Source organism: Diceros bicornis, chromosome 36 (assembly GCF_020826845.1).
Source record: "Diceros bicornis minor isolate mBicDic1 chromosome 36, mDicBic1.mat.cur, whole genome shotgun sequence".
In the NCBI taxonomy this organism is placed as follows: Eukaryota; Metazoa; Chordata; class Mammalia; order Perissodactyla; family Rhinocerotidae; genus Diceros; species Diceros bicornis.
In genome coordinates, this window is record NC_080775.1 from 21,953,614 (window position 1) to 21,966,173 (window position 12,560).

At 40.2% G+C, this 12,560-nt stretch overlaps 1 protein-coding gene across 6 annotated transcripts; it reads left to right on the top strand.

Moving 5' to 3' along the window:
- Positions 1-308: 308 nt before the first annotated feature.
- Positions 309-9,919, top strand: BMI1 (BMI1 proto-oncogene, polycomb ring finger). Of its 6 annotated transcripts, none has more exons than XM_058532554.1 (10): positions 310-450; positions 5,249-5,379; positions 5,739-5,835; positions 6,430-6,485; positions 6,578-6,628; positions 6,797-6,905; positions 6,986-7,031; positions 7,466-7,564; positions 7,931-8,011; positions 8,091-9,919. In XM_058532554.1, the coding sequence occupies exons 2-10, from the start codon at positions 5,268-5,270 to the stop codon at positions 8,418-8,420; spliced, it is 981 nt and encodes a 326-aa protein (XP_058388537.1). In that variant the 5' UTR covers positions 310-450; positions 5,249-5,267; the 3' UTR covers positions 8,421-9,919. The 6 variants fall into 6 exon arrangements, with proteins under 6 accessions (XP_058388543.1, XP_058388537.1, XP_058388539.1 ...); XM_058532556.1 differs by lacking the exon at positions 310-450 and adding an exon at positions 839-907; XM_058532557.1 differs by lacking the exon at positions 310-450 and adding an exon at positions 4,481-4,524.
- Positions 9,920-12,560: the final 2,641 nt, after the last annotated feature.

Consider the following 12,560-nt stretch of genomic DNA (forward strand, 5'->3'; position numbering starts at 1 on the left):
GAGCGGGGCGAGACAATGGGGCTGTTGGCGAGGGAGCCCCGATCCGGATTAGAAACACCTCCCAGCCCCGCAGAATAATACTGATCGCGCCCCCTCCGCGCGCTCCCTCCCCCGAGTGCGGAGCGGGAGGCGGCGGCGGCGGCCGAGGAGGAGGAGGAGGAGGCCCAGGAGGAGGAGGCGTTGGAGGCCGAGGAGGAGGAGGAGGAGGAGGCCGCGGAGGAGGAGGAGGCCGAGGCGGAGGAGGAGGAGGAGGCCGGGCTCGGGAGGCAGCATGAGCCGAGCGCGGCGGCCGCGGCTCCTCTCGGCTGCGCTCGTTGCCCATTGACAGCGGCGTCTGCAGCTCGCTTCAAGATGGCCGCTTGGCTCGCATTCATTTTCTGCTGAACGACTTTTAACTTTCATTGTCTTTTCCGCCCGCTTCGATCGCCTCTCGCCGGCTGCTTTTTCCGGGTACGTAGGAGGCGAGGCGCCTCCGGGACGGGGCCGGGGGGCGGCGGGGCCCGCGCGGGGCTCGGGCCGGCCGCGGGGGCCCGGGGAGCGGCCCCCCCGCGCCTCGCCCGCGCCGGCCGGGAGGGCGCTGACAGCGTGGGCGCCGAGCCCCGCGCCGCCGCCGCCCGCCGGCCCCGCGCGCCGCCCGCCCGCCCGCCGCGAGCGCGCGCCCGCCGCCGCCCGCCGCCGCCCGCGGCGCCGGGACCGACCCGCAGCCCGCGCCGCGCCGCCAGCCGGGCTCGGCGCCGCTCCAGCCGCCGCCCGCTCCAGCCCGGCCGCGCCGCGCGCCGCCCCACGTTTTAGTTCCCTTCTCCCCCGCGCGCCCCTCTACCCGCTCGCGACGCACATGGCCCCCGAGAAGAACACTCGTACTTGCAGCCTCGGCGGCTCTCCCGGCCGCGGCGCCCTTTGTTGAGAGGTAGATTTTGATGAAACGGGGCCGGGTTCCTCAAGTCGAGAGCTGCCTGGGTCAAGTGGCGTCCCTCCTCTCCCGAAGAAAGGGCTTTGGAGGGGTTTAAACGTTCAGAGAACGCCCCCATTTTATAGGGACGGGTTGCGTGGGGGCCAGCGATCCCGCCGAGGTGGGTGTTAGACTGGAGGGAGCCCGAACAAAAATGTTATTAACTTAAGTTGGAGGGACACTTGTGTGAAATTGGATGGCTTGTAAGATGGCGGTTCCCAGTTGTTTCTAAGGTCTCCTGCTTTTATGTTTAAAATGGTAAAGTTTTCGAGGTGCTGTTGGTTGCGAGTCTGGGATAAGTTCTCTAAACGTTGCTTGGGAGGTGTTCCCTGGGAAGTGGGCATTTCAAATTTGGAGCTTTTTTTGGAGAGATGATGGTGACTGGACGTTAGTCTAGCAGGAGGTTTCCTTTCTTTCTTTCTTTCTTGCCTTCTTTATCCCCTTTTTCTTTTTCTCCTTCTCGGAGACTCCAGTTTTCTCTCAACCTCTTCTATAGGATGCACTTAGAACCATGACTTAAATGCACTGCGTTTTGTAGGTTTTGGTAAATGTCAGCATAGGTCATGTGGTAAAGAGATGCTGTGGAAAAGGAGCCCTAAAAAGTTGACTGTCTCTGTTTACGCAGTGTTTTGGGTTTGACAGCATGAGAGCATGATCTTTTCCCCTGAGATTTACAGTTAATAATTGGAAGTAAACAAGTGGAGAGACTTTGATCATTCCCAATTGCAATAAAAGGATTTAGTGGGCTTAGTGGTCATGGTTCAATATTCGGAAGAGAAGTCTGTATTAACCCTTTCCCTTAAAGTAGGCAAAATTCTGGGCATATTTATCCAAATCCAAGTGTAGGTTGGTGGTACCTAGCATGTTATGAGTTGTTGAACCTATATTTTTATAGGAACCTTAACCCTCAAGTTCTGGAAGCACATAAGCTACACTAAAGACTTGAAACTTAAGGATGCAAATTTTTGACAGTATATACTAATTTATGAGACTATATTAACATTTGAGTTTTAAGTTAAGTAGGCTGATCAGATCAGAATCCCTTGGAGATTGATTTTATGAGCAAATTTATAAATTTTTTAATACTTGAGTTCATTCCCATACATCTGCCCCAAAGTGCAAAGGTGTTTGAAATAAGCTACCTGTGCACATTATATGCCTAGTAACAGTATCTTTAAAGCCATATAAAAGTTACTGTGTATGAGTGTGTATACTCACACGGACACATGCACACATTCTTTTGTGAGAAAATTGAGCATTTAACTGTAGTTGATAAATTCATTAATACTCTACCACCAAGTTCTTGGATGTGCATTAAGTGCCCAAATAGGCAAAATTCTCCCTAGGAGTCAAGTTAACCCCAACTTTACCCATGCTTCTATTGGGCTCTGAGCTCCAACTGGGGTTACGGAGTTCTGGTGCGTTTCTTAGATTGAAGTAGTTGAGCTGATTGTTAACATAAGAACTTGCTTCTGTTTTCCTTCATTTTGACATTACTGGTGTTAGGCCTCCAACTAAACTGACAGCCCCAACTGAGTATGTTATAATGGCAAGGTTTTTCTCTTGAGTATTTTTACCATTGTATGTTTGGTACATTTTTGCTTGCTTAACTGGCAGTTTCTGTGTTGGAACCCAGAAGGTTTTCATTTCTAAGGTGCAGGAGATTCTTTCTTAAACCTTATCAAGCATGTCAAACGTTTTGGAAGTCTTCATTAGGTTGCCACTACTTTCGAATGGTATAAAAAGATAAAGAACTGATTTTTTACACAAGTAACAAAGTGGTATTTATTAGCATTATAAAAGGTAATAGGGTTGTGGCCAAAATCTGCTGAACTGAGGTAGAGGAGTTGTGTGAATTAAGACTGAAGATGAATTTGAAAGGATTTTGGTCAAGTACATGTGACTTAAATGTTCAAAGCCTACCAGTGGGTAACCCTCCACTGAGGTTTGATTATTCTCTGTGTTAATATTTGTGTTTGTCTCGTGTTGGTTTTCTGTAATGTAGAGGAGAACTAAAGGCAGCTATTTTTATTGAAGCCCCTTCCTAGACGTCATGATCAGTGGCTTTATATGATGCACTTTCACAAGGAGACAGAAGTATCACCTTGTTAACTATCTTTCTAGGAAAGGTCTCTAGGTTTCACAAGGAGAGTTTTCTTTAAGAACCAAGAAGGCTTGTCTTTAATCACCAAGTACAATAGATTTAAATATTGCTCATCTTTAGGGACACTGCTCCACCCACAACCCTTCTGCAGCCCCACTTAGATTTATATTAACAATATGTTGACAATATTCTTCTAAACAAGTAATCCAAAGATAACTGAGGAGTCACACATGAAGTTCTCTGGTTGAAGTCGCTGGTTGCCACTGTGGTCACTTTCATAAAAGAGGCTTTGTTTTGTTTTTACCGTTTTTTAATACTCTGGAGCTTTTAGTTTCAGCCATTGAGGTATGTTGATTGGTATTTCCCTTTATGCATTAAAATTCCAAAGAATTAAAACCTCAGATGCATCTTCAAGTTTCACAAGTTCCTAGATTTCTATTCAAGGCAGCTTTGAGAATGTACTTCAGACAGGTCTAGAAGCTTAGTCTTATTTCAGATTCTGAAATGAATGAAGAGGGGGTAAGAAAGGCATTTTTCAAGAATACTACTCGAAGTAATTGACTTCCCTGATTGTCCGCTGGTGTATTGTTGCTGAGAGTTCCGCACCGTGACTTTTCTGTAATATATGGTATCTGTTGGGAATATCATGTCCTCGTGTGGGGGTTTGTATGGAGGTTAAGCTGAGAAAATGACATTTGTTTTTCTCCCCTCTCGTTGCTCTGGTTTGACAAGGTGTTGATTTAGCGTTGGGAATGGGCTGGCCACATGGTTCTTTACATATTGTCACTATCGTACCGATTAAAGTAGTTTTTCTTGCCTCCAGCAAGTTCAAATAAAACACAAGGCTGTGCCCCCTCCTCTTCTTGTAAAACAGATTTCAGTTTTCAGCCTTTCCAAAACTTTGTATCGCTCATCTAATCTACAGGAGAACTTCATATTAGTGAAGAAAGCTTTAAAGAGGTTCAGTTCAATAAACATCAATGCAATTTGAGCCCTGACGGTTTCGGGCTAAGTGCACAGTTGGCAATTCTCAAGGATCCCTTCGTGAAATTTTTGACCTGGTGATTGCTAACAGGAGAGACCAAAAGAGTCAAGATCTGAAAGAAGCTCTTCGCACCAAGTCGACGTGGAAAGAGGCCCCCAAGAGCGTCCGAAATGGCCGGGAGTGCGGTTTGCATTTTCGTTTCCCACTCGCACGCTCCCGGGTCCCCCAGGCTGCCCGCCGGGTCGCCGCGGGCCGGGATCCTGCTCCCCAGCGCCGCGGGCCTCGTGGGGCCGCCCCACCCCCGCGCCGCGGCGCCCGCACCCACCCCGCCCCCGCGCCGGCCCCGCCCCCGCGCCGCGCCGGCCCCTCCCCCGGGCCCGCCGCCGCCGCCGCCCGCCGCCCGCCGCCCGCCGCCCCGCACGCCCGCCGAGGCTCCGGGCTCGGCCCGGCTCCGCGCGGAGTTGCAGCGGTGGCCGCATGCCAAGTGTAAGTGTAAGTTGCTATGGAAACCCCGACCAGGGCGAGTTCCGAATCCGGAGCGAGACGGAGCCCCGGGCGCCGCCGGATCCGCCCCTCGCATCCCGGCCCCCCGGCGTCCGCGCGCTCAGGCCCCAGCCCGAGGCCGACTCGAGGTGCTTCTGCTGCGGCCCCGGCACCCAGCTCCGGAAATGCCAGGGATGCAGATAGAGCAGAATTTGTTTTCCCTTTGTATCAAGTAGAAACGTGCCAACTTCTGGTTGTTGGAACCGCCTAAAACAACAAGAGCCCCTGGGAAGCCAGGGCACGCTCCCGGGTTTTCATTGAAGATCCATAAGGAAGTTTTACAATAAATTGGGAGACCTGGAACAAGCCCTGGCGGTTGGTAAATATCTGCGGGGACTGGGAGGCGTCGGCAGCAGCCGTGGGGCTGCTAGGCTGGAGGACAAATGGAAGAAAAAGACTCGAATACTCTCAGCTCCCAGCCCCCACCCCAGACCTTTTCTTTTCCCTCCTGGAATGACTTGAGGGACCAGAAGTTACTTTAGTTGGATCCTTTTTCACCATTTCAGTAGAGTTGATTCAACTCTGATTAGTAAATGCTTTCTGTAGAAAACGTTGGGACAGTCCGGCTGTACAGTGTTGAAGGAGTTTTCTGAACAACTCAGCGTTTCAGAGTGCAAATCTCGATTCCCTTCCTGTGAGTTATGGGCAATATTTCTGTGTCTTGCAGGATCTTTTATCAAGCAGAAATGCATCGAACAACCAGAATCAAGATCACTGAGCTAAATCCCCACCTAATGTGTGTGCTTTGTGGAGGGTACTTCATTGATGCCACGACCATAATAGAATGTCTACATTCCTGTAAGTACAAAGTGTTAAACCTTTTTGGTGTCATGTATATTTAACATTTTGTCCAGAAATTTGAACACTGCTAACGATTCTCGCAATCCTTGAGAATGTTGGTACAAAGTGATGGAATCTTTTTCTTCTCTTGCGTTTAATGACTTTTTATTAATACATATTTCATAAAATATTATTGTATAAGTACAACCATGCAATGTATAAGTGTTCTCAGGATATTAATCGAGTTAGTTTATTTAATTGAAAATACCTTTTGGCATTTACCATTTTGCTACTACTAGTTCTCCATTTCTGACACTAATTTTAATGCTTAGAATCTAATTTCTAAACTTAAAAACTTTATGTGTTTCTACTTGTAGTCTGTAAAACATGTATTGTGCGTTACCTGGAGACCAGCAAGTATTGTCCTATCTGTGATGTCCAAGTTCACAAAACCAGACCACTACTGAATATAAGGTAGGGAAATGTTTAAAATCCTTGTTTGTAATTGTTATTGGAATTGCATAATTTAGTGAATTCACCCTTGAATCCCACCTACTGAGTGTGATTTGTGGATGGTAGCCTTTAATTTCTTGCCATTTTAATGATGACTAACTTTAAACAAAGTTCAGTGTTATTCATGTGATGTTAAGATTTTGTTTAACCATCTTTTAAAAACTGAATTAATTCTCCAATAAAGTATTGCTTTATTAACTTCATAACAGGCAAAAGTGAATGTGTTTAAAGAGCTTCCATTCTCTCTTTGTTCTCTTTCATATTAGCTAATTTAGTAACTTGAAAAGCACACTTCTCTTGACTCCCTGAAATTTGAAGAATTTATTAGTAAATATAAAATAAGGTATTTTTCTACTAATTTAAAAGAGTGCTACTACATAAAAAACTTTTATTCTCATAATTAATTGTTATCTTATTGATGTAGTTATAGATACTGTCACAATCAAATAGAATACTATAGCACAAAGAAAACAAAGAATCTATAATAGCTTATGAACATGTTTAGTTTTTGCCATGTTAATTGATAGTTTACTTTTCTAATTTATTCTTTTTCAGGTCAGATAAAACTCTTCAAGATATTGTATACAAATTAGTTCCAGGGCTTTTCAAAAGTGAGTAACCTGCTTAAAAATGAATTTAAAAAATGTATTTATTGGTTTTACCTGCTATACCAAATGTTTAATTCTTTTTTTTCCTCCTTTAGATGAAATGAAGAGAAGAAGGGATTTTTATGCAGCTCATCCTTCAGCTGATGGTAAACTCTTTGGAGGGGGGAAGACATTTTATTTGAAGGGAGAACTTATTATCCAGTAATTTATTTAAATTGAATTTAACCTAAAGTACCATTTTCATTCTCCTCTATATATAATATTTTAATTAAATATTTATTTTTTTAAAATTGAATTTCAAAATGTCTTTATAGCTGCCAATGGCTCTAATGAAGATAGAGGAGAAGTTGCAGATGAAGATAAGAGAATTATAACTGATGATGAGATAATAAGCTTATCCATTGAATTCTTTGACCAGAACAGGTAAATTCTTTAGGAAATGTGTTTTATGCTAATATGTTTATTGGATACATTGTTCCACTAATAAATTATCTATTTCTTAGATTGGATCGGAAAGTAAACAAAGACAAGGAGAAATCTAAAGAGGAGGTATGTTCCATGTCACAAAAACATAGAAGGAACATTTTTGGATTCTAGGTTTTATGAAGGTGTATGTTGCCCTTTAGCATATTCTAGGGTCAGATGATGCTGTCAAAAAGAAGAAAATGGTCATGTTTGATGTTTAGGAGTGATCTATATCCCATAGTTAATAGAATTTATTTTATGCATGATTACTGTTCTTACAAAATATTTTAAATAATTAATGTTTAAGGCTTTGATATATTTAAAGTTTTCTTATTTTATCAGGAATCTGTTCATTTAGCATTTATAATAATAGTAAACTCAAAGTATAGTGGAGAATTTAGTCACATCCCAGTTTTGATATTAGTACCTTTTATCATATTCAGGCAATCTAATTGAAACATTTTTCTTATCTGAAAGTTAGGAATTTAAAAAAATTACTTTTCTAAATGTCCTCTTAGGTGAATGATAAAAGATATTTACGATGCCCAGCAGCAATGACTGTGATGCATCTGAGAAAGTTTCTCAGAAGTAAAATGGACATACCTAATACTTTCCAGGTACCTGCTTTATAGTCCTCAGGCATTTTAATGTAGATCTCTTTTTTAATTCAATGACTCTTTTCTTTTTGGATTCTGAACCCAAAAAAGCAACAGATTTTTTTTTTTTAATTTAGTACTTAATTCAGAAATCTCTCTTAAAATGTTTGGTCTGCATTCTGTTTTATGCTATGAAAACAAATCCCTTAGTAATTTCAAGAAATATTTTTCCTCATTTGGAGTTTCCAGAGAGATTCTTTCTTCATTCAAATGTTTGGAGAAAGTGTTTTTTAAAGCATTCTTGGATAACATTTAGATGACCAAAACAATCTAGATTTACCTTTGTTCTTTGTGATACTTAATAATTGAAATATTATTTTTCAATAGATTGATGTCATGTATGAAGAGGAACCTTTAAAGGATTACTATACACTAATGGATATTGCCTACATTTATACCTGGAGAAGGGTAAGTAGCCTGTCTAATACTCGCAGGTTATTGTGGTAAAGAGTTAAGACTGATTTTTTTTTTCCTTTTACCTTTGTAGAATGGTCCACTTCCTTTGAAATACAGAGTTCGACCTACTTGTAAAAGAATGAAGATCAGTCACCAGAGAGATGGACTGACAAATGCTGGAGAACTGGAAAGTGACTCTGGGAGTGACAAGGCCAACAGCCCAGCAGGAGGTATCCCCTCCACCTCTTCTTGTTTGCCTAGCCCCGGTACTCCAGTCCAGTCTCCTCATCCTCAGTTTCCTCACATTTCCAGTACTATGAATGGAACCAGCAACAGCCCCAGCGGTAACCACCAATCTTCCTTTGCCAATAGACCTCGAAAATCATCAGTAAATGGGTCGTCAGCAACTTCATCTGGTTGATACCTGAGACTGTTAAGGAAAAAAAGTTTTAAACCCCTGATTTATATAGATATCTTCATGCCATTACAGCTTTATAGATGCTAATACATGTGACTATCGTCCGATTTGCTTTCTTTTGTAGTGACATTAAATTTGGCTATAAAAGATGGACTAGATGTGATACTCATATGGACGTTAATTGAAAAGAAAGATCGTTCCTATAAAGAATTGGTTTCTGAGAAGGCAGAGATTTTTTCTGTGTATTAGGAAAGATGTGAAATGGTTTCTGTAACCATTGTTTGGATATAAAAATATTCTGCAGTGGATATAAACATTGGGCCATAGTTTGTTAATCTCAACTAACGCCTACATTACATTCTCCTTGATTGTTCTTGTTATTATGCTGTTTTGTGAACCTGTAGAAAACAAGTGCTTTTTATCTTGAAATTCAACAAACGGAGAATATGCATAGAATAATGCATTCTATGTAGCCATGTCACTGTGAATAACGACTTCTTGCATATTTAGCCATTTTGATTCCTGTTTGATTTTTACTTATCTGTTGCTACGCAAAACCGATCAAAGGAAAGTGAACTTCAGTTTTACAATCTGTATGCCTAAAAGCGGGTACTACCGTTTATTTTACTGACTTGTTTAAATGATTCGCTTTTGTAAGAATCAAATGGCATTATGCTCGTTGTACAATGCCATATTGGTATATGACATAACAGGAAACAGTATTGTATGATATATTTATAAATACGATAAAGAAAATATTGTGTTTCATGCATTCAGAAATGGTTGTTAAAATTCTCCTGACTGGTTCGACCTTTGCAGCTACCCTATGTTTGAGCCTTATCAGCACAGAATATTTGTAATGTGGCTAATTCTAAATTCTGTTCCATTGAAAGCAACTGGCAAATCATAATACTGACTTGCTCTAGTAATACGTTTACTTTTAAACTTAATTGTTGCAGTAAAGAAAAACTTTTAAGGAATTTGGAAATAGTGTCTTCATTTCCCATTGCTTATGATGGAATCAATGTATTTTTAAAATGTATATTGATCACTATAATTCTAAAACAAATTTTTAAATAAACCAGCAAATTGCTAGAAAAAGGCATTTTATCTAAAATTATTTTAATATGTGGTATAGCAGTAATTTCAAATTTAAGAGTTGCTTTTACAGTTATAAACAATGGCATATGCCCTCTTTCTAATGTCTGGAAATAGAAGCAATTTATTATGGGCTTCTACAGGTATTCATTTTTAAACAGAGTATGTTGAATTTAAAATATGAATAACCCCAACAATATTCAGTTTGTGTTTTGCTTTGGTCGAACTTGGTGTATGTTCATCACCCATCAGTTATTTGTAAGGGTGTTTATTCTATATGAATATTGTTTCATGTTTGTATGGGAAAATTGTAGCTAAACATTTCATTGTCCCCAGTCTGCAGAAGAAGCACAATTCTATTGCTTTGTCTCGCTTAATAGTCATTAAATCATTACTTTTACATATATTGCTGTTACTTCTGCTTTCTTTAAAGATACAGTAAATGAAGTTTTATGGAACCACCAAATACATATATTTTTATTTTGACCTAAATTTGTACAGTCCCATTGTAAGTGTTGTTTCTAATTATAGATGTAAAATTAAATTTCATTTGTAATTGGAGGAAAATCCAATAAAAAGGATATTCATTTAGAAAATAGCTGAGACTTTAATAAAAATTTGATATGAAAAGCACAATGTGCAGAAGTTTTGGAAACCCTATTGTGGATTACAACAGGTGAAAACTAAAGAGAATCCATTGCTGTCTTAAATAGTGATGTTGCTAAGAAGTACATGCTTTGTTGTATAATTGCTTGAAAGCCCAATTGAAAGATGTGTCTGTTTATTTACTCTACAATCTTTGAAGTAAAAGTTACCCATGTTTGCCAATTTTGGTGAATTTAACTCATTTTTCTAGGCTTACCTTCTCAAGTTTTTCATGATGTTATCTAAGACAAAGAAAAGTTAGTTAATGGAAATTTCAAGTGATATTTTTACTTTGGATGATCATGTATATAAAAAATATTTTTCGAAGGCTAAAAACTTCAAATGCTAGTGGACTGTTATTTGACTTACACAAAACCAAGTTGTAAAGATCAGCATGAAACTCAAAGATTTTCCATCTCAACTTTTTAATGGTGAACTTATTTTTGAAATAAGATATCAGATATTGCATTTATGGCTTATTGAACACTTTTACCATACTTGAAAGCACATCCATTTATTTTATTTCAAGGAGGATGTTGTTTCCCTACTCAATTTGAAAATTGCCTGAGCATTAAAGGCTATTTCAGCTAAAATTTATTTCTTTTGGTAAAACAGAAGAAAGATGATAATGCTTTGCATTTTCCCATAACTAGCCATCACAGTTCTGACAAAATTTAAAACTTTTGCTAAACTACCACTTTAAAAATTTCAACCTTTACGAAAACCCATATCAAAGCTGCTAACTTTGTAAATTTTAGCAGTAAAAACAGGGTACATGAAAAGTCGGCTTTAAGTTTGGCTTTAGCTTCTGAAAAGTATTCTAGGATTCCATACCACAAAGTTAGTGCTAACAAAATATTCCACAGAAAATGCCTAAATTGATTTCACAGAGTTTAGCTTAAATGCAAAAAGAGGAGGCTGGTTGCTGTTGTGTAAATAGTGATCTATCTTTCTTTACACGTGCATACCACTTTACAAGTGCTTTTTGCTTTTAAAATTGCCGGCCGTTAATTGCACTGAGTTGAAAAAAAAGTTGCCCTTCAGTTGCCTTAACCTACCAACCATATTGGTTCGTTGCCATGTATGTGTATGTGCAAATGCTAGGCTCTGGAGGTACAATGTAACAGGCAGAGTAAGCTGGTAGGGGCTTTCCTTCCTCCTTTCCTCTTATTCTTTTCCCCCTATTTGGAGCTGCAGTTCATTTGTGAGGTTTTTTGGTACACTCATTGTATAGGCCTATCAAGATAAAGTTTTGTTATGAAATCTTAATGGGAACCCATGTGAAATACTACTTGCACCGGCCAACAAGAAGTGAAGATTTTTGGTTTTTTAAAAAATAGTTTATGGTAATCTTTTGAGGGGATGATTTTAATTTCAGAAACAATCTGCACAGGGAACCTAGTCTCTTTTAGAATCCTAGCGTTGAAGTGTAATTTTTTTTTCATTTCTCTTAATATTTTAAAAGTTTGATAAATATATCATTTTCCTCTCATTGCCCCTGGAATGACAGTTGGAAATTCTGATTTAGTTTAGTGCTACTATGAAATGGAGGCTCCATCGTATTGAGAAATACTATGGTTGTTTCCCCCATGCAGTCTTCCTCGAACTTTATCCAAAACAAAAGGTCTTGATGAAATTACATTTAAAATGACCCTTTTAAAAAACCGTATATACTTTTAAGACATTTAATGGGGTGCAAAGAGCTCAGAACGCAGCCCCAGCATAAAGCTCTTGGGCTAGATAACGTCATTTCACTTGAGGATGTTTCTTCAAGTATAAAATGAACAGTACAACAGGTGATTATTGCTAAGGTCGCTCTAAAAATATTCTGACTCCTCCAAAATAAAATCTTGAACTAAACTGGGACCACAGAAGTCAAATAGACGGGTCCTTTACAGGCAAGATAAAGTATCACCTATTAGAGCTTCCCAGTAAATCAGACTTGAGAAATAGCCCCGCGAGGACCTTGAGCCTGTCTGGATCTCCTCGCAAATCTCAAGATCGCCCAGTTTTGATTATGAAAGTCTCCGAAAATGTTTACACAGTCGAGTGTTTCCTGTTTCCGCAGTTAATTTTTTTTAACGTTTTTTCTTCTTTTGGTTCTTGAAACGGATTTCCTTTATTTGCACCAGTTTCTTTTTCTTAGTGTGCAATTTCTAGAGGTCTCACATGAAGACTTCCCTATCAACTCTTGTCTTCATCAAGTCGACGACATCAAAAGTCATTTATCACTGGAAAGGCTACTCTAGGATCTTTGTGGGTTTTCTGAAGAAGTTCAAGAGCATGTGGAAAACTTATCCCGAAGTGTCATTTAACCCTTCAAATAAAAAGCAGGCACTCCATAAAAACTTCCAATGAATGAGTTAAAGTACTCCCACGCTTTCGACTGTCTTAAAACAT

Excerpts from the sequence above, each read along its gene's own strand:
- BMI1 (XM_058532554.1), top strand. The coding sequence starts at position 5,268 with ATGCATCGAACAACCAGAATCAAGATCACTGAGCTAAATCCCCACCTA. Across the intron at positions 6,486-6,577 it reads AGTTCCAGGGCTTTTCAAAA|ATGAAATGAAGAGAAGAAGG; the intron begins GTGAGTAACCTG and ends TTCCTCCTTTAG. Across the intron at positions 8,012-8,090 it reads ACATTTATACCTGGAGAAGG|AATGGTCCACTTCCTTTGAA; the intron begins GTAAGTAGCCTG and ends TTACCTTTGTAG.